The sequence below is a fragment of the Peromyscus eremicus genome, unplaced genomic scaffold (genome assembly GCF_949786415.1).
Source record: "Peromyscus eremicus unplaced genomic scaffold, PerEre_H2_v1 PerEre#2#chr22_unloc_1, whole genome shotgun sequence".
Classification (NCBI taxonomy): Eukaryota; Metazoa; Chordata; class Mammalia; order Rodentia; family Cricetidae; genus Peromyscus; species Peromyscus eremicus.
The window spans coordinates 2,133,866-2,155,998 of NW_026734286.1; the positions used below are offsets into that span (position 1 = coordinate 2,133,866).

Here is a 22,133-nt window from a genome sequence, read left to right on the forward strand (position 1 = left end):
GGATCCTTCCCGGTTGGGGTAGAAGGGCACCTGCCCGGGGTCCAGAACCTGGGCCCAAGTTGGGCAGGTCTTCCCCGGAGTGGCTGGTGCCCAGGGATGGGGTCGGGGGCAAGCTAGGGCACTCACCTGTGCTTCAGAAGGGAAGTCCTGGGCAAGATGGGAGCTGGGGGCCGGCCTCTAAGTCTCAGGAAGAGGCTTGGGGCTCAGGCAGATGGGCGTGGGGGCAGGGCGTGGAGACTGCAGGGTCTGCCAAGGGTCTTGGAGAAGGGGATCCTTCCCGGTTGGGGTAGAAGGGCACCTGCCCGGGGTCCAGAACCTGGGCCCAAGTTGGGCAGGTCTTCCCCGGAGTGGCTGGTGCCCAGGGATGGGGTCGGGGGCAAGCTAGGGCACTCACCTGTGCTTCAGAAGGGAAGTCCTGGGCAAGATGGGAGCTGGGGGCCGGCCTCTAAGTCTCAGGAAGAGGCTTGGGGCTCAGGCAGGTGGGCATGGGGGCAGGGCGTGGAGACTGCAGGGTCTGCCAGGGGTCTTGGAGAAGGGGATCCTTCCCGGTTGGGGTAGAAGGGCACCTGCCCGGGGTCCAGAACCTGGGCCCAAGTTGGGCAGGTCACATCAAAATAATTTTAAAAAGATGAGACACTAAAAGTAAAGAGATAAAGTCACAACCTCAAGATCACTGATCATTTTTATAGACTTAACCAGATTTAATATTTATTGCATAAATGGTTTGTTTTCTAAAGTGTTATATGAGCTGGATAATCTGTAAAGTAAAATGCACATATAAAATTCCATATATATGTACACATGCATATATATATTATAAACATAAACAGATATGCAAAATATATGTTACATTAACACACAATCAATAGGTAAAATACTTAAACTAGTATCTGATAATAGTTTTTCCTCAGTAAGAAATGCCATAGCTTTTTGGGGAGGAACAGTTTTTCTCAGTTAGAAAAGGATCACTCATCTTATATTAAATGCTCTCAGTCTAAATGCAGGTTAGCCTGTGCACTACCTTAGGATGTCATTTAAGTGCTTGCTTGCAATTAGCACGTAACTGTGGTTGATGCTCTGAGAAAATTCTTAGTAAATGCTGAGGCAGGCCTGAGAGATTCCAGACTCAGCTATCCACTCACAGTGCAAGCATGAAAGCAGGAATGTGGAGATGGAACAACATCAGAAACAACCTAGTTTTTAAGTTGTATTTTTTCACTAACTATTAAAATACTTTGTGGTTGTTGTTTTTCTTTTTGCCTTTTTCCCATTACTTTCATTACTTCCTCATTTCAAATTTTTTGCTGGGTGAGGTAATCCAGCGTGGGGAACAGGTTCTCAAAAGCCAGATAAGGGCCAGGGACAGGTCCTGATCTCACTGAGAGGAGCCTTACAAACAGACCAAGCTACACAATTGTCACACACATGAAGAGGTCCTAGGTTGGTCTGGTGTAGACTAAAATAAATAAAAAATTGTTAATTTAATAAAATATATTGTATATCCAGGGCTTTATTCACTCTAAGCAAGGGCTCTACAGTTTAGCTTTATCCCCAGCCCCATTATTATTTACTGTCAAAACAATGTTTTTTTAAAAATATGTTTAATTGAAAGAAAATTACATCACTTCCACCTCCCTTTTCCCCCATTAAGCCCTTCCAGCTTACCCTCCCTTCAATCCATCCATGTTCCCCTACAGTCAACTTGAAAAAAAATTTTTTATTATGATTTTTATACCCCCTACACATGCACACACACACACACACACACACACACACACACACACACACACATCCTGCGGAGCATATTTTGAATGTTTGCACATAAGTGGTTTCAAGGCTTACCATTCTGCATTGCTTAACTAATAAGGGGCTCATCTCTGGAACAGGGTTATTCTCCTTCTCCTGTTGTCGGTCAGTCATTCATTGCTTGTAGTTTTTTGCATAGTGGTGAGACTCCATGACATTTTCCTTTTCCACATTAATGTGTCCACTGATGTTTCTAATCTTTTTTTTTTTTTTTTTTTTGTTTTGTTTTGTTTTTCGAGACAGGGTTTCTCTGTGTAGCTTTGCGCCTTTCGTGGAACTCACTTGGTAGCCCAGGCTGGCCTCGAACTCACAGAGATTTGCCTGGCTCTGCCTCCCGAGTGCTGGGATTAAAGGTGTGCGCCACCACCGCCCAGCGATGTTTCTAATCTTCTTGTCTTGTTTATGTGGCCATTTCTAGGACAGACTGTTTCATGGCTAACTTTGTGGTATTCTGGTGGAGCTAGAGTTTTCCTGCCTGGCCCACGGTCAGGGCAAATCTCTCTCACCTGCCAGTCCCACAGCCTCAGACCCAACCAAGTAAACACAGAAACTTATATTGGTTACAAACTGTATGGCCGTGGCAGGCTTCTTGCTAACTGTTCTTACAGCTTAAATTAATCCATTTCCATTAATCTATACCTTGCCACATGGCTCGTGGCTTACCGGCATCTTCACATGCTGTTTGTCATCATGGCGGCTGGCAGTGTCTCTCTGATTCAGCCTTCCACTTCCCAGCTTTATTCTCCTCCTTGTCCTGCCTACACTTCCTGACTAGCCAATGGCCAATCAGTGTTTTATTTATTGACTAATTAGCAACACATTTGCCATACAGAACATCCCACAGCACTCTGGCTCTTGCATGGTATTCTTCCCCCTCCTCTGTGATGTTCCCTGAAATATGGTTCACAGGAATATTTTATTTTTAATTTTCAAATATTTTATAATAGAGTTTACTTAAAATGCAATATACAAAATTCAGAGTAACAGTTAAAATAAATATAACATCATTCATATTATTCTCCTACAATTATCTATAACTTTTGCATATATTATTCTATACTGCCCTATAATCTTATTTTTATTATGATGTTGTATCAAAAATATTACCTAGGCTATTTTAATATAGTTATGAAATATTGTTTTATTTATGATATTAAATTATGAACATTAGGAATATTACCATGCTGTCTTTTCACTTATACACCCAGTGAGTTACATCTCCATTCAGGCCCTAGCATTTTTTTGAGGTTTTATTATTTCACAGATTTACAAAGAACAGTGCTTTTTTTTTATTATTAAGACATTTTCTATTCATTTTACATACCAACCACAGATCCTCCCTCCTCCCTCTTCTCACCCCCAAGTCTCCCCCTCCAAACCTCCTCCCCATAACCATCTCCTCCAAGTCAAGGTCTCACATGCAGAGTCAGCAGAGCCTGGTACATTCAGTTGAGGCAGGTCCAAGCCCCTCCCCCTTCACCAAGGCTACACAAGGTATCACACCTTAGGCACTGGGCTCCAAAAAGCCTGTTCATGCACCAGGGATGGATCCCGATCCCCCTGCCTGTGGGCCCCCCAAACAGAAAGAGCAGTGTTTTTGATGATACTATGCACAGGACATTCTATTTTAGATATCCAGACACCCACTGTCATTTTCCTTCAAGCAATTCGCTTCTCAATTGTAAGGTGATTGTGTCAATAATGCAAACCATTGCTACAGTGACTCATTTACAATGACATTAAGCACTTCCTGTATTTTGTCCTTTAGAAATGGATTTTTCACATAAGGAACCTGTATTTGGTTCACAATGTAAAATAACTGGTGCCATGGGAGTTTCATTTACATCAGTTTCCCAGCCACATATTCAAAAGCAGTTGATACTGTAAGTTTTGAAAGTGATTTCCAGGAATATTTTATGAAAATACAGACTCACAGTGTGTTTCCTAACATTTGACCTAAGAGAGACTGTTCCATGGATGACTTTATGGTATTCTTCATGGTTTTCTAGAGTCTTGAGCTCTATTCACATAAAAGTTACAAGTAGACAAAGAGAAATTCTGCCTGTATTGTGGGAGTCTGCTGGAGTCCAGCTCCAATCTGTTGAAGGGCTCTTGGGGGGAGGAGAGAGGAGGAATGAGGAAATGATAGGTAGAAAGATAGGAAGAGACTATTAGAAAGACAGAGACACAGGATAGCTTCAGAAGGGCCCTGGGTCAATACATAGTTGCCTCAAGGTTTATTTCAAAGGGCTCTTTGTACAATGCCATTCGGAGAGACAAAAGACTTCCCCCATCAAGATCAAAGCACAACATAAAGCCAAGTGTAGACCCTTTCAAAACACCTGGTGTCCATGCCTGTGGTCAGATCATCCCATTATGCAGCCTTGCTGGGTAAAGCAAGCTCAAATTCTCTGACCTTGAGTAATTTGGGCCCCCATACTATGTTGGTAGTCTAGAGCTGTGGAACACTTTAGGCCTATATGCTGGAATGGGAGATATGAAGGTTTACAGCATCAGGCCCAGGCTATTATTACATTGCTCCCCAGGGTTAAGAAGTCAGTAGAGTATGGCCCTAGGCACTCAGATGGTGGATTACTGTTCTGAATTTTAACCACCACCAATGGCTTGAACACAACATCACTAATAGACAGCCCACTACTTCCAACACCCATGAACTATAGCAACAGATAAAAGTGGACTACATCTGTGAGTCACACAACACTTGCTGGTCTGTTAGTGTTATGGTGCAGACTTTCTGATAAGGTTAGTTATCTGAACAGGAGTTAGTGTTAAAGACCTCCAGTCTAGGGTCTCCAGACACCTAGAGTTTGGCAAGTCTCTGAAGCTCATCTAGTGGCTAGGAACTGCAGCCACTTATCTTTATCTCTTTACAGATTTCATCAACTTTGTAGCCTCCTCTTTCTGCCTCTAACTATCTTTAGTTGTCCTTTCATCAGTTGCTGCCTCCACCCTCTCTTCTGTTCATTGCCACCTCAACCCATTCTAACAATGATAAAGAACAAAAGCAGGCAACCATGGGAAACTAAGCTTAATTGCCAGCATTTTCCCCCACAGGAATGTGCATCAGAAATGCACAACATTCATGTACACAGAAAAGCACATGTGTAAGTAGGAAAAGACCAGTTAAGAGAAGCCTTTGATGGATTTAATTTTGCAATACTAGGAGATGATCCAGGAGGTATCACCAGTCCTAGTCAGAAAGTTAATTGAAGAGCTCAGTTCATGGCCAAGGGAAGAGTGTGACAATAGTGTCTGTGCAAATCATGACACAGACTTTGATGCAACTGAAGGGTTCCACTGACACCAATCACAGGCCTTCTGGAGGACTACTGGGGGATTTTCTTACTATATAGACTTGGTGAAATGTCTTCAGAGTTATCTATTCCTCATAAAGGCTTATGTGGCATTCCCTGTAATCAATATTATATTACTAAATTGTTCTGTGATCCCTAACAATGTGGCTATAAAAGTATCCTTGCCATACATAATCCTGACTTTACACTCAAGCATGTTTGACTTAGAGTGCCCTCCAAGACCTCCTTGTCCAAGAATGAACTGGACTCCCTATCCTGGGGAAGGGGGAAATTAGAATAAAAACAACTCATGATTAAAAGTACCTCCTCGAGAGAAGAAAACATATCTTGAGTATGGCTGAGAGGTGAAGGAGTCCCAGGCAACATCTAAGACAAAAGACTCAGCTACTGTTTACCTTGTTATGTAAAGATATCTGTGGTGAAATTGGCCAATCTCACCCAGGAGAAGATGTTCCCCATGGAGGCCTCTGTTGTACAAGCCTCTTTTGGCCATTTCTGCTGGCATGTGACCTCATCTCAAGTATGTTTCTGTTCATCATGTTATTATTTTAAGTCTGCTTTCTTTGTCCTTAATATTCTGAGAGCACAGCAATAGTAGGTTGTTCTCCAAATAGAACACTTCTCAATGGTGGCTCAAGCTGCTGAAATAGTCAGAACTGGAACATACCATCAACCCTGGTGTCATGGGTTTTTAATGCTGTAAAGAGACACCATGACCATGGCAACTCTTATAAAGTAAACATTTAATTGAGGTAGGTTGCTTGCAGTTTCAGAGTTTCAGTTCATGATCATCATGACAAGGAGCATGGCAGTGTGCATGCAGATATGCACATATGGTGCTGGAGCTGGGGATGCTACATCTTGCAGGCAACAGAAAGTCAACTGAGACACTGAGAAGTATTTTGAGCATAGGAAAACTCAAAACTCAATCCCTCAGTGACACACTTCTTCCAACAAGGCTGTACCCAATCCAACAAAGCCATACCTCCTAATATTGCTACTACCTATGAAATTGTAGAGGCCATTTACATTCAAACTGCCACAGCATGGGTCCAGTGAACTGATGGAATATCCTTGGAGTGATCGTAAAGTATCTAAGAATTGAGGACAACCTAACCATTTGCCAACAAATTTCTCTCACAAGGCTACCAGTTATGAAGTAAGACCCTGTCAATTGTCTATAATGTTTACTCACAGAAATGTAATTGTGCACATGATGACAACTCATTTGTGAAATTGGTATGACAAATTTTCTGTTACATAAATATGTTTTGAATAAATGTGTGAATATTTCTGTTATGTTACAGATCCTCTAGCTGCCTGATTTTTTCATAGAAACCAAGCCATTCCCCTCAGTAGCTCTTCCTGTACAGTTGCTAAACACCCCTGATCTTGTTCTTGTAGTCTCCTTATCAACCAACCCTTAAAACTCTAAAGCGAGCCCAACCCCAATAGCCAGACCCCAAACAATTTTGAATCAGAAATTAATTTTCATCTAGGGCCTACTTACTTGGTTATTGCTGGTACATTGACTGGCTCATATAGTATGTGATCCCTTTCGTTCCCTAGCCTCCAGCCCCAAATCATGTAAGAACAACAACAACAAAAAAAAATCACTCAGAATTGAGAAGGCTGATTCCCTTCAGGATCCAGGCCATGCTGTGCATTAGAGCTATAATTCTAATAAAGCACTCATCTGAAATACAATTTGTCTTAGCTTCCTGTATACCAAACCACTCATAATACCTCTGATCCTATCTAACAGTTTCTGATATTGATAATTCCTGATTATTCTCCCTGCTTCATATAGATATTAGCATGCAAACTTCTGCCCCTTGCTATTGATTTGATTATTATTTACTTACTTATCAGTATGAATTTGTCATCTCACCTATATCCTCCCACACCCTTTTTGATCCTGTAAAATTTCAAATATGCATGTGTATAAATATGGTAGTATAATGTCTCTCCCTGATCCATTGCCAAGCTAGCTTCAAAAGTGACCAAGTCCTATACAATTTTGGTTCTTCTTTATTTCTTATTGCTTCAGAAACCACCACCCTACCTATTTGAGGCAAATCTTAGTAATGTCACCTAAAAAAACTAGTATTTATCATCAAAAGTATGAGGCACTTTTTTTTAAAATCACAGATATATACTAATAAATTGTTTAGAATGGTCAAATAAATCACCATATAAGAAATATCAATGAATTACCCTATGAATGAAAAATGAATGTAAGTATTTCTAACTCATTTTTGAAGAGGGCATGTGTAGTCAGAAGTTTTCCTGTGTTTCATCCATCCTGTAGCCGCTTGGACAAGTAAATACACAGAGGCTCATATTACTTACAAACTCTATAGCCTAACGGCTCAGGCTTCTCGCTAGCTATAAATTGCCATGTGGCTGTGGCTTACCAGTACTTTTACATCTTGCTTCTCCTGGCAGCAGCTGGCATCTCTTCTGCTTTCTTCTTGTCTCTCCACCTGGACTTCCTGCCTGCCTCTAAGCTGCCTCGCCATAGACCACATGACTTTATTTATCAATAAATCAGAGCAACACACATTCACAGCGTACAGAAAGACATCCCACAGCACTTCCCCTTTTCTGTCTAATCAAAAAGGAAGGTTTAACTTGAACATAGTAAAATTACATATAATAGAACAGTCATCAAGCAAAAATTACAGTTACAATATCTAGTCTACTTATATTTGGCAAAATTAGTAAATATTTTACTATCTATCCTATTTTATGAGTCTATAGTTTTATATCTAATTTATCTTTTATCATAACCAAGGAAAATTATAACTATTTAGTCTTCAACTACATCAAAGACCCCAGAAGGATATAATATTACCTAAGTAAACAGGAAGTACATTGTAAGCAACTTTCAAAAATCTAGAATGACAGAGACAGCTGGCTGCCTGGACAGTCACTCATAGTTCCTCTGCAATGTCAAGGCAACCATCTTCAGTCTATAGGCCTAGAGTTTCTCAGTTGCTTTTAACTCTGTCCTGTAGAATGTCTGTCAGTCTCCTCTGTGAAGCAGGAACCTGAAGGACCATTTCACCTTGTTTTGGCAAACTCAGTAGTTATTTTCCTCTGAGTCCTGTATGTCCAGTTTATACAATATATTATCAACAGTCCAGGCAAGAGCAGCTTCTTGCCTAAATGGCTATTTTTGCCAAGAAGAAGATAACCTCTATATAGAGTATCTTCAGTGCCCATCTTCCTCTTTGAAGTAAATTGGTGCTGCCACGAGCAGACATGTCTCACTGTCCAGAAAATCTAAATTTTAAAAACATTTTAAATGCCATATTCTGTAGGTCTTTGAAGTGTTTGAAAACTACCTACCTAATTGAAATATACCTATATACCTAGAAAACTTAACTAACATGACTATAAGTTTATCATGGGTGACTAATTATTAATCTGTATTTCTTAATTATACATTGCAATTTCAAATGAACTGTACAAACATAATACCTTAAACAAGAGTAGACATATATATATATATATACATATATATAAACAAAAGTAACTTTAAATTTGTATGAATAAACTAAAATCCATAGCAATGTAAAACATTTCAAATAAGTTGTTACTCTTTAAATGTAGATTCAGTAATCTATCCTTTTATCCTATCATATCTATATCCTATCCTCCAATAACAATTTGTAACCAACAACCTAAACAAAGACAAATATACATAATCCAGTTTTTGCAAATGTGGGCATAGTTTTCTAGGCTACTTCCTGATGATTGTGTGTGCTGGTAGTCTTATGGGGATCCTGAGAAAATTTGAAATAATGGTCAAGTCCTGGGAAGATTGTCTATAACCTTTGTTGATAGGTACCACCTGTTAAGGTTCAAGAGGTCTGGCTTGATCAAATCTGATCCATTTTAACCAAGAACAAATCCATAGCCTCTTGCTTCCTGTGGAAACAAAAACAGAGCCTCCTTTCCAAAGCAACATATCCTTAGATCCAAATTTTGAAGTCAAGATACCATATATATATATATAAAACTTAGCAGCCTTTACAGTCAAATGTGTCTCTGCAGTTAAAAATCGCAAAGACAATATAATCCAGACTCTGTGTGTGATTTCCATCTTTATGTGGCTATTTTTTATATTATTTTTACTATCTCTTTAATTTAAATCTACTTCTTTATATAACTGCATATATTCCCTTTTATCTCTTTTTTAAGCCTACATACATTTTTACACACATTATAAACTATTTAGAGGTTTATTTCATCTGAATCTGATTTATTGTGAATCTATAATCTTCTCTGACAGGAGAGATGTTAAATTGTTAAACTGAGTCGCTAAGATTGAATCAGTAGCCCTGTTTGCTGACTCTGCTCATTTCAGTTTCCCAATATGGTGGAGGTAATTCACTGCCAGCTCTGGGAGCCATGCTCTCTGCTGACACTGGGAAGCAGTGGGTCCATGCCTCCATCCAGAATCATGTAGCCCAGAAACCTCTTTTTTATTTTTTTCTTATTTTTTTTCCATACTAGCAAAAGCTAAATCCGCCATGCAGTTTGCTGCATGGCTTGGAGACGCCTGTGTGTGCTGCAGTAGGAATCTGCCATGCTGTGTTCAAGATCGCATGCCATGAACCTGCCATACTGTAGTTCATGGCTTGCCTGAGACAAAACTAGGAAGCTGTTTTTAGCTCCATTTTAGAATCTCTTATCAATTTCTCTGAGGTTTTAGGTGGAAACTTGAGCCAACACATTGGGCACCCAAATGTAGTCAGAAGTTTTTCTGCACCCACCCTGCAGCTGCTCCAACAAGTAAACACACAGAGGTTTATATTACTTACAAACTGTATGGTCTAATGGCTCAAGCTTCTCTCTAGCTAGTTCCTATAACTTAACCCATTTCTACTAATCTATAAGTTGTCACGTGGCCATGGCTTACCAGTACTTTTACATCTTGCTTCTCCTGGCAGCGGCTGGTGTCTCCTCTGCTTTCTTTCTGTCCCTCCGCCGGGATTTCCTGTCTGCCTCTAAGCTGCCTTGCCATAGGCCAAATGGCTTTATTTATCAATGAATCAGAGCAACATATATTCACAGCATACAGAAAAAAATCCCACAGCAGGCATGCTTTTTAATTTTTGAATCTATTCTTTCAGAATTTATTCATGTACACACAATATATTTTGACCACATCCACCTTCCAATCACCCCTTCCAGACCTTCCCTCTCATGTACCCCTCCAACTTTATATCTTACTCTTCTGTTTTTAATAATCCAGAGTCCAAAATTAGTTATACATAATTGTCTATGGATATAAAGCCATCTATTGAAACATATACAATCTACCAGTGGCAACATTCCTGAAGAAAAATGACTCTTCTTCACCCAGCAGCCATGAACTGCAAAGAACTCCCCAAATATCAGAAAGAGTACAGTACTGTGGGAGCTTATGGGACCCTGTTGTCTATTATTTATTTTTATTCCTTCCTTTCACTTGTGTCTGTGTGCCAGTGTCTGCATGTGTGTGTGGGTGCACATGTGTGTTACATGCTTTTGAGTGCATAAATGTATACTTATGCATGTCCACAGAGAAACCAGGAGAGGGTGTCAGCTGACTTCTCTCACTCTCCACTTTATTCCTTTGTGACAAGATCACTAGCCAAATTGGAAACTTGCCATTTTGTCTAGGATGACTGGCCAGAAAGATCTAATTTTCTCTACTCTCCACTTCTGGGGTTACAGGCATATGTAGCTGTTCCCATATTTTATACACATGTTAGTAACTCCAACTGAGCTCCTCATGCTTGCACAGAACACACTCTTGCACAGAGTGCCATGTCCTCAGGTCCAGACTGTACAGCTTTTGGAATAAAGAAAATGTGAACTTCAAAAGAATTGAATGTTGACTATGAAGGCTGAGGTGGTGCAAATCCATAAATAAGATAGTATTCAAAAGTTCTGATTTCAGATATTAAAACTGAAGTTGTAAGCTTTTACAGCATGATATGGAAACTACAGGTAATTATAATACATAGTATATTCCCAGCTACAAAATTAGGCTTTAAGTGAAATCATAGAAAATGATGCAACTGTGAAGCAATTATGTGAAGCAATAAATGATCTTTGTTTTAACATTATTTCACTATGCAGTGTCATATATAAATGTAATATTGCGCTCCACAAAATGAATGTAATTGTTAGTGAAAACTTGAAAAGCAATAGTAACAGCGAGTGTAAGAACAACCTTACTGTGGAGTCATCAATGTGTGAACTGGGTTTTAAACCCCAGCAGAACTGAGCTACACTGAATGCTGATTCTTGGCTATTGATTAAGGAGTAAGCATGCTTGCTGTAGTCAATGCTACTCTGGTCATCTTTGTCATATATTTTCCTCAAGATGGGTTGTCAGATGAAGTTACTGATGGAAAGAGATAAAAGTCAATGGGTTTGATGTGCATTGTTTATCTGTCTTCTAAGTTTTCTGGCCACCAAGAGATCATTGTTCACAGGTTCATTCATTTGAGGAACTCTCACCCAGCCCTGTTAGATAGATTCTCAGATCTTTGATGCTGGCAACTGGAGAAATGAGAATCAGGTGCCTGCTGCGTGCCACAGGTAAGTGGAAAAGAGTACTCTCATCTTCCTGTAGCTTTGCTGTTGTAGCATTTCTTACCCATAATTGTTAGTTTTTCTAGCAACAGTGTCATGTGACTGTGCTATTAACTCTTTGTGCTGCATTTCTTGGTTTCAGATTCCTCATGCAGTGCCTATAAGTACCAAAGAAAATGAAAACCCATAGTGAACAAAACCAAACTAAACTTTCAGCAAAAGCTGACATTTTACACAGAAAAGCAATCTACCAGAGAAGCTCACAGATTTGAATGAAAATAAAAATCTGTAAAATTTTCGTCATCATTGTCATCATCATCATAATAGTAATAATAATAAATATTCAGTGTCTAAAATTGTGCAATGTGTTCTTGGAATAGACACATCACAGTTTAAGAAATAGTTTTGTATTTTGTTTGTATCTCTTTTGGTTGCTCAATTTGGCTCACTTCCTTCTCTGTCATTGCCCCACTTCGGAGTTTTCTGTCTTATATGAAGGGCCAGAAAAGACCAGGAAGGTGAGTATGAATATTAAAATCATCATTAAGTGCCCTGTGATGATGGAGGCAAACTTCACCTGGAGATGAATGTGTATATCCTACTTTCTATGCAGTGCAAATTAGCGATCAAAAAATGCCTCATATTCTTGTCCTCAGGTAAATGTAATAAAGGCAATTCTTCAACTAAGGCCCTCTTTACCCATTTGATAACCAAGATCAGCCATCATATCATCCATTGGGTTTTGCTTAATCAGCTAACTCTCAATCTTGGCATGGCTCTTCATCAATTAAACTGCCTTCTCTTGTTTTCACACTGTGTGATTGGCTTTAGTTTTAATGAACTATTGTCTTGACTGAACAGGGGTTGCTACTTTTCATCAGAGATATCAAGAGTAGTTGTGGGTTTTCTTGTTTACCCAAGGTTTAGCTCCTTCTTTGTGAGGTTGGCTAGAGTGGTCTTAGAGTAGCTGGAGACATTTTAGAAGCTGTCTTTATCCAGAATTTAGTGTGTTGCAATTAGATGCAAACATAGATTAGATTGCCACAGTGTCTTGTATATGTTCCCGAGAAAGGATGGTGAGGCAGTGGATTCCACCGGAGTCAACTGGAGACTGCAGGGCTGGTTCTCCCCCCCCTCCAGGACTCTACTTCCTCTTATCTGGTCAGCTTGCTTATCTCATATTTACCTGTAATCCCTATAATTTATCTTCAGAGTTTTCAGTGTCACAGTCTTTTTTTTTTTTTTTTTTGGTTTTTTCGAGACAGGGTTTCTCTGTGTAGCTTTGCGCCTTTCCTGGAACTCACTTGGTAGCCCAGGCCGGCCTCGAACTCACAGAGATCCGCCTCACTCTGCCTTCCGAGTGCTGGGATTAAAGGCGTGCGCCACCACCGCCCGGCCAGTGTCACAGTCTTAACCCTAACTTTCCTTTTAACTCTAACATTTGCTTTCTATGAGCAGTAAAAATGTCTGTTCAAAAACATGTCAGCAGAATCAGATATCTACAAAGCATGGCTATTCAATCTCAATGTGACACTGTCCTTGTATTTTTAGGGTCCTCCTTGGTAGGATTTGGGGAGGGAGGAGAAGTGGAAATTGAGAGAGTCGGAGAAAGATCAACCTTTAGGCAAAGGGGTTGTTAGGGATCCAGATGAGTGATAATGTGAAATGGGTTTCACCCACCTCAGAGAGCACAGAATTAATTATTTTATGGTATCCTATATGAGAGTAGGGAGAAGAAAACTATTATGCCCAAGTAAATAGCCCCAGGAGCAGGACACTTGAGCTAGACTTAGAGGATAGTTTTTGTCTCATATTTTTGTTTGTGCAGGTGAAGGAAAGGTTCTGAGGACACTCCTGCATCAAGGGTATATGGAATAGCTATGGGCTTATATAGTGCACAGTGGAATGTTTCTGGCTTCAGTCATTCTCCATTTGGGGGTCTGTTACCTGGGAATTTCTGGTCCCAGGATGGAGGAGACTTAGTTCTCATGACATCTGTGAAATGGTGTGTGAAGCTTTTTGCATGAGCTAGAGGATATGAGGTCCAATACATATGGTCTGTGCTTTTCTACTTTTCACTCATCTTCCTGAGAACATCAACATTACTGCAGGCTAAATGTCCCCTATAAACACTATCTCCATCAGCCATGTGCATCACTTGGGCACAAGGAATATGTTCAATGTGAGTGAAGATGTACCACATTTCTGAAACTTGTACTAGATCAGAGACTCAATACACACAAAATGTAGAGTATTTTAAATAACATGTATAGCAATATATATTTTTCTAATTACACATGAGTACATGGTAGAATGCTAATGTCTAAACCCTCATATAAAATATAGCATTGAAATCAATTTCACCTTCTTGTGGAACCCAGTACTCTTTTCATGGCACACATGCCTGGAACATTTGAATCAGATCATACTGATACTGATACTGAAAGGATACTTTCACAATATTAGATTCACTAACATTTCCTTATGGAGATGGGGTTTCATAGAGCATGTTTGTTGCCTGTTTCCCAAAAGGCAACTAAGCAGTAATGATTGCTGTGTTGGGAAAGAAACTCTTTGGTGGCATACCTGTACTTCAGTTGACCATATTCTTCTAAGTAAGACCTCACACATGCTCCTGGAAGTAACCTCAATTAAACTAATTGGATCACCAAGGTAGACTTAGGTAGAATAATTCCTTTGGATTGTTATTAGATTCTTGTCCCAGTTGGCTTTCTGATCCTATGGTAAAAATAAAGAATTTAGGGAGGAAAGGATTTATGTTAGCTTACAATTACAATTCTCATAAAGAGAATTCAAGGCAAGAACACAAAGAATGAAATGAAGCAGAGACCAAAGAGGAATCTTGCTTATTGGCTTGCTTCCCATGGCTTACTCAGCTAGCTTTCTTATACAACTACAGGCCACCTGCCCAGGGGTGGCACTACCTGTGGTGCCTTGGGCCCTCCCACATCAATTACTAATCAAGAAAACACCTGCAGTTTTGTCTACAGGCCAATCGGAGCAAATAATACTTCAATAAAGATTCCCTCTTCCAAGCTATGACAGGTTTTTGTTGTTGACAAAATCAACCAGGGCATTTCTATTTCTGAGAATAATAAAAACAGATTCAACTAGAAAAGTCACCCAACATATGCATCCTTTTTGCATTGTGATTTTCTTCATATGGTGATTGGATTTAGTTCATACATAATGTGGGCTTAGAAGCCTGCACTGATAAGAAGGAGTCATAAATATAGAACAGAGCTTGTGGGTGTGGAATCTATGCACCAGCCTTGGAGGTACACATGGGTTCACTGGTGGGTTCACAGCTACAATAAGATGTATTTTCTCTTTTTCAGTAATGCAATACTCATCACAACTTACCATGACCACTGTAGTGAACTAATGTGGATGAGGTTAAGAGTCTTCTCTATGAGGCAAACAAAGACTGTAACACTTGCAAGCAGAGCTAGAGCCCCAAAGGAACCCAATTAGAATATTTCCTCATATTTCTTTTTTAGCTCTTGGTGTCCTGCTTGTCTGGTCAGTATTACAACTGAAGAATACTTCAGGTGAGTCTATTCATGGATTAAACTGGGGGAAAAGATAGTGAGGTATGGAATTTTCTACCCTGGAAGTGAAGTGATCACTGTTAAGTGTTGAACTTTTTATGATCTTTATATTAAGTACCATTGCCCTATCTCTAACATCTTCATTGTCACCATCATTGTTTACATCACTTATCTGAACAACAACATATGAGATTGCATTTGATGCTCATGATATCACTATGATAAGATACCATAATTATGAAGAAGACAAAATCCACATATGATAATTGATTCCCCAGAAGAGAACTGAAAGATGCTAGCCTCTACTCTTGCCCTAAACTTGTGTCCTTGCTGGCATTGTGATACATATTTTGAACTCAGGTCATCATCATACTTACAGATCAATATTACTTTAGAGCATATTTAAATAGGCAAATGAGGCATCTCCACAGCTCTTGAAGCTGAGTCTTCTGTAGACCCATTCCTGTCAGTCATTGATATAAGGAGCCACTCCTGATGGGAAGGCATTACTAACTTGTCCTCTGGTGATGAATTAAGACTTGATGGCTAAAGAAAGTTCCTAGGGAAGGAAAAGTAAGGCCTCCTAATTGAAATTTTACAGTTTGGAAAATAGATATTTATATAAGAATATGGCTATGGAAAGTCATTGTCAGCATTTATATTAAACAGTGGGATGGATACAAAGAAATCCCTCAAAGGACATGAGACAATGCATAAATGTACTGTGTGTTCTCTGCAGCATCCTGCCCTCAATGCAATGAAAATGCCTCCTGCTACAACAGCACTCATTGTATTTGTAATGATGGATTCTGGACAGGACCTGATAACAGAAAAATTATTGAGCCCCATGTGAAATGTGAAGGTAAAGGAGTCTGTCTTTGTTTGCTTCTCATTGTTGTGATTAACACTGTAGGCAACCTGGGAAGGAAAGGGTTTCTTTCATCCTACACTTCGAGGTAACATTCTATTACAGACAGAAGCCAGGAACTCAAGGCAGGAAACTGGATATAGAAACTGAAACAGAAACCATGGAGGTATGCTGCTTACTTGATTGCTCTTAGAGGCTTACTTAATATAGTGATTTGAATGAGAATGTTCTCCATAGGCTCATACATTTAACTGCTTTGTTCCCAGTTGGTGGAACTATTTGGGAAAGATTAGGGGGTGTGGGCTTGTTGAAGAAGGTGTGGTACTGCAGGGGAGCTTTGAGGTTTTAAAGCTCATGACCCTCCCAGTTAGCTCTCTCTTTGCCTCCTGCCTATGGATCAACTGAGATGTAATCTCCCAATTACTGCTTTAGCACCATGTATGCTTGTCAACTGCCATGCTTCATGTCATGATAAGCCCCCATCAAATGCTTTCTTTCATAAGTTGCCTTTGTCATAATGTCTCTTCACAAAAAATACAACAATCTATGAAAGCATTTTTTTCAACTAAGGTCCCTTTTTCAAAAAGAGCCTTCATTGCGCCATGTTGACAAAAAAAACCAAAAAAACAAACAAACAAAAAACAACAACAAAAAACAAAGAGCATAAAGTTTTAGTTTAATTGTTATTGAAAATTCTTATGACCCTTGATCAAACATTGATAGGTCATGCAGATTTCAGAGATCTTTAGAAGAATCATTGACAATGTAAAGGTATTAACCAAGTATGTTTGTGTTATACTCTTTGGACAGACAAGGACCATGTGACTCTTTGGACCAAGAAATCTTTGATCTGTAGCCTTCTTTGTTTCATTTCCCTTGTGACAAAATACCCTGAAATAAGCAACTTTGAGAAGCAATAGTTTGTCTTAGCTCAATATACCAGATTATAGTCCATCACTATAGGAAAACCAAGGTGGAGTGAATGTTAAACAGCTATTCACAGTCATAATCATGAACAGAGGCAGAATGAATGATTTAAAGCCAGATACGAGGCAGCTATCTCCTTTTTCACTCAGTTTTGGGCCCAGCTCAAGAAATGGTTCTGTTCACATTCAGGGTGGAAGGTCATCCCACAGCAATTAACTCAATAAAATGAATCCCTCACAGGCATGCCCACAAGCTAACAGAATCCACAATATTCCTCATTGAGACTCCCTTCCCAGACCATTCTACCTTCTGTCATGTGGACAATTAAAACAAACACAGCTCTAGTCCTAAATTGCATCAATTTGACAATTAAAACTAATCATTAAACAGTCCCCTCTCTTGAACTTCAACTCTGGTCTGCCAGAAGTGAAAATGGATGTTCACAAAGACTGGTCATGTTATTATGGGAAGAAATCAGAATTTTGGGAGAACCTGCTGAGATTTCTAAGTTCTTATGCCCTAGAACCTCGAATTGGACCAGGGACATATATGCAGTGGGAACAAGAGAGTTATTTATAAAGAAAAAATCAGTAATACTCCTAAAGGTAGAAGTAGATTGGTAACCTTAGAAAAGACAGAAGTTCACACTTTTTTTTTTTTTATCAACATCAGTTCTGGTCCTTTGTAGATCATTTACATCACATCTACTTTCTCTGAGAATTTCTTAAGCTTTTCTTGGCCCTCACCCTATTTTATTAAATGTATCCCTGCTAGAAAGAGAATTGCAGTCTTTAAGCCAAATCTATTCCTTTATATATAAGTGTTGATGCCTCTCTCTCTTTCCACCTGTCTCTTGAGACAGTATGAGCATTGTGTCAGAAAAGCTTTAAGTAGTATTCTCTTTCAACCTTACCCTTATCCATTTCTAATAGTGAGCTCCTTTATCCTAACTTTATTCTTCTATTAGGTAAATTTTGTTAATGTGATAAACACCATGACCAAAAGTAACATATAGAAGAAACAGTTTGGTTTGGTTTATGGTTCCAGGAAAGGAGTCTACAATGATGGGGATAAGCATGGCATCAGGTATTTGTATAAACAGATGACATGAGTGCTTCATGGTATGGTTACAGGGGAAGGATTTTTTTTTTTTTTTGAGATATATGAGATAGAGAATAGCCAGAGACATCTGGAAGGGTCCAAAGTGGAGAGAGAAAGAAAATTTAACATGGCCAGAAGACTGGACATGGACATGGCTATCTGCAGGAGAGGGGAGATTAGCAGGGGATGGAGAATAGAGAAAACACAGTGAGAGGAGCAAAACAGAGAGAGAGGAGGGCAGGGTTGTAAGGAGAATGAGTAGCTGGGGGATATCCAATGAGCGGGAGGGAGATTAGAATAGGGGAGGAGGTGAGAAGGGCTAGGATGCTAACATGAACTTTGACATGTGTATCAAGTATTTGTGATACTGAGGGGACCTAGAGGACAGCATGAGTTTTGATATGGTAATAGGTACTACAAGTAGCCAGCCATATGTCCCTTTTATTTAAACTGTTATATTTGATATCTTGGCTGCCATAGGTTCATGGGCATCTCATGTGACAAAATGCATTTAGACCAACTTTAAATATTCCCTTAGTCTCTCATAGTTTATACAATGTTCAAAAGTCCAAAGTTAAAATTCTATTCTGAGACTCAATGGTCTCTTAACTGTGACCATTGTAAAACCAAAACACAAATTGTATGCTTGACACATGTGATGGCACAGAACATACATTACCTTTCCAAAGGGGAGTAATGGGGACATAGTGAAGAAAGATCACACCAAAGCAAATGAAACACAACAGGGTAAACCTCAAATGCTGAAGCTCCACGTCTGGTATCTGGGTCATTAGCTAGTAAGGACTTAGATGGCTCTGCTCCTCTGAGCTTGCTGCCTCAACATAGTTCCCTCTCTCTTTCTTGAGCTGGTTCTGCTCCTTGTGTTAAGCTCTTCTTGGCAGGTATCTCATAGCTCTGGCAATTCCAATATTTAAGATCTCCACTGCAATACAGGTTTCACTTTTACAAATCCACACAGTAGGCTCTCATGGCCTTCTCTCATGAATGCGTGCCCTGGCCCACTTTGCCTTCCCCCAGGAGGTCCCTGAAACCACAGAAAGAGTCCAAAACACCCTCATTCTTGCACTATTCATGCCTCCAAAGCTGATAACTTGGTGACAAAAGTGCCAAGTTCTGCTGCCTTTCAGGATGGGCCCTTGCCTCCTTGGATCAGATTTGCAACATAGTTGCTATGCATTCTCGCAACAAAAGCTCCTTAGGCCTTCTTTTTTTCTCATTTCAGTAGCTGATTGTAGTCTTGTCCTCAGGGCTCCTTTTCATTGTTCCAGTGCAGAGCAAGAGGTCTAACCTTGAGGTTCTAACCTCCAACAATCACAGCCTCTTTGGGGGCAATGATAAACTTTCTAGGGTTCTTTTCTCTCTACAGTGCATACTTTAAGTTTCTTTCTGCCCTGCTTTCTGATTTTCCTTATAGAAGTGAGTGAGATAATCAGTAATAACCAGACACAGACTCAGAACTGTGCTGCCTTGAAATGTCCTCTGATGAGTAAATTAGTCAATTATTTTTAAGTTTAGATGTGTACTAATTATCAGAAAAAGGGCAGAAAACATCTAGATTCTTTACTGAAGTATAACACAAGTAGCCTCTAATCCAGGGACTAACAGAGAACTTATTTCTTTCTGCGATCTCCTCTGCCTCAGACCTCTAATGTCCTCACTACTCCTTGCACTATTGTGTTTTGAGATCCTTCAATAACAGCTAATAAAGCTCTGCTTATAGAGTCAACCAGGTTTCTAGTCCAGACTTCCAAAGTCTTCCACTTTCCTCAAAAGGACAGCATGGTCAAGTCAATCACAGCAAGAACTCCACTTCATAGTATCAACTTCATTTTGTGTTTTATATTATGTATATGGGTGTTTATCTGCATGCATGTCTGTGTGCCATATTCATGTGGTGCCCATGGAGGCTGGAAGGAGGTAACAGGTCCACTCCACTGGAACTGAAGTTACAGATGGTTAAAAGTTGCCATTTGGATTCTGGGAATTGTACTTGGGTCCTCTTAAAGAGTAGCCAGTGCTCTTAAACACTGATCTATCTCTTCAGCCCCTCAACTTCTGTGTTAGTTATACTTTTGTTGCTGTTATAAATGACATAACCAAAAGCAATGCATGGAATAAAATGTTTGTTTTGGCTTATGGTTCCAGGGACAAAGTCCATAATGTCCCAAAGTCCAGGGAAAGCCATAGCATGAAGCAGTCAGAGATGATATATCACATCTCTAATACACACAGGAATCAGAAGAATCCAGGAGAAAGTGGGGCAACACCATAAATACTTGAAGACTGACCTTAGTGATATTCTTACTCCAATAGCCTTCTTAAACAGTGCTACCAACAGAGAGTAATTATTCAAATATTTGAGCCTGTAGGGAATATTTATTATTTAAACCACTACCATTCCCTTGTTGCTCGGTGTATGCTTTGAGTCAATTTGACAAACTACATGAATCAGCATTAAAGAAGCTATTCAATCCTTACTTTAGAGGTGTGACACAGTACTGGAGAAATTACTGCCACCATCACCTTGCCCCAAAGTCCATTTCTCAGCTTTTAATCTATTCCACTATTCATTTTTTTTCATTCATTTACTAGTACCTCATCACTATTCTTAGTATTATATAGGATACTTCAACGTCTGGAAGGTTGCTGTTGCCCACCTCATAGTTCTCTGGGTATCATTGCTTGGGCATGTTACTCTACAAAGCACATGTGTGTTTTTTATTGACATTTGTGATAATTAATCTTCACTGTCAACTTGACTGTATTTGGAATAACGCCTGTGGGCATATCTGTAAGGATTTTTCCAGTGAGTCTTCAATGAGGAAAGGTGATGTACCCTGAATGTGAATGACAGGACTCCATAGACTTGAATTCCAGACTAAATGAAAAGGCAACAAAGAGAAAAAAACAGCTTAGTACCAGTATTCATCTCTCTCTGAAGCCTGGTTGCTTATGCAATGTGACCAACTATATCTGTAGCTATGTCTTCCTTTTATCAATGACTGTTTCCCACACTTACATCACAAGTCAAAATAAGCCATTACTTCCTTAAATTGCTTTTGGTATGTGTTTGGAGACATAATAAAATTCTCTCTGAAGGAGAATTGCATTACATTTATAAATTAATTCAAGGAGAACTGTCATCTTTATCATATTGATCTATCCTAACAAAGAACAAACGTTATTGTTTGGTAAATTTACAAATGAAATATAGCAGTAGAAACTCTACAAGCAAGAGAAAGCAAGTGATTTTTCTTCATTTGCAGATATTGATGAGTGTCTATTGGAGGTGCTGGTGTGCAAGGATGTGTCATATTGTAAAAATAAAATTGGAACTTACACATGCAGCTGTATAATAAAATACCCTATCTTCAACTGGGTAGCTGGCATTATTGATATTGATAATCCTGATTGTTACGGTAAGTCTATACATACATTTTTTCCATTATGCAAAGGGAGGTGGGTGGATAGAGCTTATGACAGCTATGCTACCATTGGCTGGAATATTAGAGTTATTTTTATATCTTCATCTCTCATCCCTTTGCTGTATTTGATATTTTACAATGCAATGCCAACTAATCCATGGGATCAAATAAACATTTCCAAATAAAAACCTTCCAACTTTGTCTCCAATACAGGTATCTTCCCTTGTTCTACAAATGGACAGCTCTGATTTTCTTCACAACTTCACAGCTTCTTTATCTTGAAATAATACCAAATTCAGTTCACATGTCAATCTGTATTCACAATAAACCCCTTGAGTTCATGCTAATACTCCCAAGCCTTTCTTTGTGTGCAACTTCTTTCTACAGCAATGACAAATCAGCTTCTCAAGATTCACAATATATTTTACTGCTCAGGTCACATAGAATATCATGCTTTAAATAATGCTGCATGAAGAGGTAG

The 22,133-nt window shown here is 39.4% G+C and overlaps 1 protein-coding gene across 1 annotated transcript in view; it reads left to right on the forward strand.

Annotated features, from left to right (window-relative positions):
• The first annotated feature begins 11,713 nt into the window (after positions 1-11,713).
• The window catches only part of Adgre3 (adhesion G protein-coupled receptor E3), a 38,298-nt gene continuing 27,878 nt past the window's right edge, over positions 11,714-22,133 (forward strand). The window contains exons 1-4 of the mRNA XM_059251635.1: positions 11,714-11,744; positions 15,260-15,310; positions 16,050-16,172; positions 21,494-21,646. Coding sequence (XP_059107618.1) covers positions 11,714-11,744; positions 15,260-15,310; positions 16,050-16,172; positions 21,494-21,646 — 358 coding nt within the window. The remainder of the gene's footprint in view (positions 11,745-15,259; positions 15,311-16,049; positions 16,173-21,493; positions 21,647-22,133) is intronic.